We start from the raw sequence: 5,137 nt of genomic DNA on the forward strand, positions 1-5,137 counted from the left end.
GAGCTGTTGTCCCTATTGTTCAGTGCAAATATAGGCTGATTCATGTTCCCTTGCATTGTGTAACTGAGGTCCATGGCTAGTCTGGCTTTCACCAGACCAAGCTCAATCTTTTAAGAAATCAAAAAATAAATAGCTGGCAGATCACGCTGGGTTCACCCAGCCTAGTCCATAGGCACCCGATATTGTTTAATTTTTCCGATTGAGATATACACGCTCTGGCTATTCTAAATGCAAAATGCATCAGGGAGTTATGACAAAACTGTAACTAACAAACTAGATCCTAATAGAAAGCTGTTAGCTTCCTAAGCTACAGGTAGGCTTATAAGGTAGGCCTATTTACAACATAAATTGTCAATAGGCTATGCTGGCGACACAAATAAAATCTCCTTTGAAACCAATGGCTTACGCCTTTACAGTATCAAGCGGACTTAAACTGCCATATCGTGGCGAAAAGTTGTAATAAAATTCACGCAGCTCCATGAGTCAAGGAAAGCGCGAATGAAGTAGCCACTTCTAAATGGGACCCACTACACAGTAGGTTATGGTGTGTTGCTAAAGCAGCCATAATGAAATGAAGGTGTCATTGTTTGGATACTTCACACATACATGCTTTTTAATTTCACAGACTACAACTACCAAGCTGGAATCAAAGCACATCGATTCCCCTCTCACACCCTGCACGCACTTAAAACAAAATAAACAGGCGTCTCAGTCTCACGCATGTATAGGCAAAACTGTATCAGACCGGTGTAACGTTGGTAAATCTTCCATTGCACAGAATGATTTTTGTAGAACGTGCAACAAATGACAGTTGAAAGATACAATTACAGTGCTGCTATCAATTTGCTTGGTATAGCCGCATTTATAGTTTTCTACAAATGCAATCAATCAAATTGGCCTCCATCACTCAACCAACGCTAACGGTAACATTACCTAGGTCCTTATTGATATTATAAGATTAACGCATTCTGCAGTAAAAACCAAGCATGTCCGATAAACATCCTCAGATTTATTTCGGCTTCAAGAAGAAATGGGAATTACATTTCATGTGAACATCGTCCTTTCCTTATTAGACGTTAACTACAAACTACAGTCCTTGTAGGAAGCGTCCATTGTTTTTCCAACCCACTTTTAACTTCCAACAAAATTACGTCTCACTGCAACGATGCGCCATCTAGTGGACAAACGACTACTTATTGCCAATACTGGAAATGCAGCCATGATTATGATGGTGGATGAATATTTATTTTGGCTTTCTTTTAATCCTACTGAATTTGTAATTATGTATTGGCCGTTCTAATACCGATAGTATGTGGGTGCCTGTGTGTGTGTGCATGTGGATATGTGTGCACCGCCATCTACAGGCCAATGAGTGTACAGTCACTAAATGTACACATAACCTAATTTTTTTTAGACCCCCCCCCATGGATGAAATTCTACGAAACTTGGCATACCCCCAGAGAATGTCAGGTCAATCATACACATACAATTTGGTGCAGTTCTGAACATCTTAACTGAAGATAGGGGCGATTAAAGCAGAATAATATTGCATTTTCATTTTTTACCGGTGGGGGTGCAAATCACAAATGAGTGATTATGGGCCAGGTTGATGTGGGCCCTTGAGACCAACATACCATAAAAGATTCTTCATCCTCAGTGCCACGGTTCAGGTCGGTTATTTAGGAAAAACTGCTTTTTGGCGGTTCGGGGCTCCAGCACGGGGGAGTGGCCCCCGGGGCTAAAACAAAATTTTTCCGTAAAAGTCTAGTGGGGCTACATACACACCAAATTTCATGTGCACCGTGGTTCGTGTCCCGGTATCGCTGACCAAAAATTCAGGAAGTAGATGACGGGGGGGGAAAAAAAAAAAAAAAAAAAAACCGTTGCTTAATCCCTATATGAGCTTACGCTTAGCGGGCGGTCATCATAACCAGTACCTGATATAAGGTCCCTATATGAGCGCTTCGCTAGCGGCGGCCATCATAACCAGTACCTGATATAAGGTCCCTATATGAGCGCTTACGCTAGCGGCGGTCATCATAACCAGTACCTGATATAAGGTCCCTATATGAGCGTCATCATAACCAGCACCTGATATAAGGTTCCTATATGAGCGCTACGCTATAGCGGCGGCCATCATAACCAGCACCTGATATAAGGTCCCTATATGAGCGTCATCATAACCAGCACCTGATATAAGGTCCCTATATGAGCGCTACGCTAGCGGCGGCCATCATAACCAGTACCTGATATAAGGTCCCTATATGAGCTTTACGCTTACGGGCGGCCATCATAACCAGTACCTGATATAAGGTCCCTATATGAGCGCTACGCTAGCGGCGGCCATCATAACCAGTACCTGATATAAGGTCCCTATATGAGCGCTTCACTATAGCGGCGGCCATCATAACCAGTACCTGATATAAGGTCCCTATATGAGCGCTACGCTAGCGGCGGCCATCATAACCAGTACCTGATATAAGGTCCCTATATGAGCGCTTCACTATAGCGGCGGCCATCATAACCAGCACCTGATATAAGGTCCCTATATGAGCGCTACGCTAGCGGCGGCCATAATAACCAGTACCTGATATAAGGTCCCTATATGAGCGCTACGCTAGCGGCGGCCATCATAACCAGTACCTGATATAAGGTCCCTATATGAGCGCTACGCTATAGCGGCGGTCATCATAACCAGCACCTGATATAAGGTCCCTATATGAGCGCTACGCTAGCGGCGGCCATCATAACCAGTACCTGATATAAGGTCCCTATATGAGCGCTACGCTATAGCGGCGGTCATCATAACCAGCACCTGATATAAGGTCCCTATATGAGCTTACGCTTACGGGCGGCCATCATAACCAGTACCTGATATAAGGTCCCTTTATATGAGCCGCTTACGCCTAGCTGGGCGGCCATCATAACCAGTACCTGATATAAGGTCCCTATATGAGTGCTACGCTAGCGGCGGCCATCATAACCAGTACCTGATATAAGGTCCCTATATGAGCGCTTCACTATAGCGGCGGCCATCATAACCAGTACCTGATATAAGGTCCCTATATGAGCGCTACGCTAGCGGCGGCCATCATAACCAGTACCTGATATAAGGTCCCTATATGAGCGCTACGCTAGCGGCGGCCATCATAACCAGTACCTGATATAAGGTCCCTATATGAGCGCTACGCTAGCGGCGGTCATAATAACCAGTACCTGATATAAGGTCCCTATATGAGCGCTTCGCTAGCGGCGGTCATAATAAAATATATTTATTCTATATATTCTATTTATTAGAATTAGGCTTTTAAAATATGTTTGCCTATATGATTAGCCTACAGAGGAGGAGAAAAGCAAATGCGCAAACAGGCGTAAAGCATACTTTTGTATCCCTTTAGTTTAAAGGGCCATCAAACACATAAACATGTACAAAAAAGTAACCGGTCACTTAAATAATTTATTAACAAAGTACTTTTATACTTTTACTTGAGTAGATTTCTTAGTTGGGAATATTTACTTTTACTCAAGTAATTCTTGAAGGGAGTAATTGTACTTTTACTTGAGTAGATTTCTCAGTTGGGAATATTTACTTTTACTCAAGTAATTCTTGAAGGGAGTAATTGTACTTTCACTGGAGTATAGATTTTCAGTACTCTCCACACCCCTACTCACTTACTCACTCACTCACTCACTCACTCACAGCCAACAGGCTCCTAGCCTCTCACCGCACACACACACACACATACACACATACACACAGTATTCAAGACACTTATCTCTCTCTCACTCACTTTCTCTCTCTCACACACACACTGACACAGGACACACGCACACCGCAAATATTAAAGACACCTCTCTCACTCACTCACTCTCTCTCTCTCACACACACTGACATATGACACACGCACACACACACATTTTAGTAATGCAAGAATCACAGTGCTTATGGCTAACACTGTTGTAGCATTAATGGTAAACGTGTGTGTGTGTGTGTGCGCGTGCGTATGCGTGTGTGCGTGTGCATGCATGCGTGTGTGTGTGTGCGCATCAGATCCTGCAGAACCTGGTGGGCACAGCCCTGATTGTGCTGGTGGCCGTGGGCTTCAAGACCAAGCTGGCGGCGCTGACACTGGTCATCTGGCTGCTCATCATCAACGCGTCCTTCAACGCTTTCTGGAACATTCCGTCCCACAAGCCCATGCACGACTTCCTGAAGTACGACTTCTTCCAGACCACGTCGGTGATCGGCGGCCTGCTGCTCGTGGTGGCGCGCGGCCCGGGGGGCGTGTCCATGGACGAGAAGAAGAAGGAGTGGTGAGGTCGCCACGACAACAGACACCAGGACGACGCCCTCGACCCAGCACCCCAGGACCAAACCCCCCCCCCCACAGTTGTTCAGGCACTTTGTTAAAGAGAGCAGATATATCTCTATTTATCTACTATGTATTCTACTCCTCCATATGACACGTGAGCGTCACCATTACTTGTGTTTCTCTGAGTGTGTCTCTGCATAACCACCTAGAACGCCCGCATGTGTCTCTGCATAACCGCCTAGAACGCCCAAGGTGTCTCTGCATGCATAGAACGCCTCAAGGTGTCTCTGCATAACCACCTAGTCTCTGCATAACCACCTAGAACGCCCGCGTGTGTCTTTCTACGTCTTCAGTGTTAATGACCGAAGACAAACCCACAAGTCCAGCTCAGTCCCCAACTACACGGCCAGACGCCAGCCTCTGGGTCCTAAAGCCCGGCAGGTTAACGCTGGCTTGTTGGGTCAGTGTTCCGTCAGGAGGGAGTGACCACGAGAGCCTGCACTTGCTCTCTCACACACACACACACACACCTGCACTGGCCTCATGTCTCTCTTGGACTTGTGGGCCGCACACACCTGCACGCACACACCTGCACTGGCTCTCTCTCACACACACACACACACCTGCACTGGCCTCATGTCTCTCTCTGGGCTCTTGGACTTGTGGGCCACACACACACACACACACACACACACACACACACACACACACACACTACTTACTACCTACGCACAGTTCTGATATACACATACTCGCCCTCTCACACAAAGTCCTAATATATATACACACAAATACACTCTTCACACACTGACAATCTGGACACA

General features: G+C 45.9%; 1 protein-coding gene across 1 annotated transcript in view; it reads left to right on the plus strand.

Moving 5' to 3' along the window:
* surf4l (surfeit 4, like) overlaps window positions 1–4,569 on the plus strand; it is a 19,606-nt gene extending 15,037 nt beyond the window's left edge. Inside the window, exon 6 of the mRNA XM_048244288.1 lies at window positions 4,052–4,569. Coding sequence (XP_048100245.1) covers window positions 4,052–4,318 — 267 coding nt within the window. The 3' untranslated portion in view covers window positions 4,319–4,569. The remainder of the gene's footprint in view (window positions 1–4,051) is intronic.
* The last annotated feature ends 568 nt before the right edge of the window (window positions 4,570–5,137 follow it).

The sequence above is a fragment of the Alosa alosa genome, chromosome 5 (genome assembly GCF_017589495.1).
Source record: "Alosa alosa isolate M-15738 ecotype Scorff River chromosome 5, AALO_Geno_1.1, whole genome shotgun sequence".
Classification (NCBI taxonomy): Eukaryota; Metazoa; Chordata; class Actinopteri; order Clupeiformes; family Clupeidae; genus Alosa; species Alosa alosa.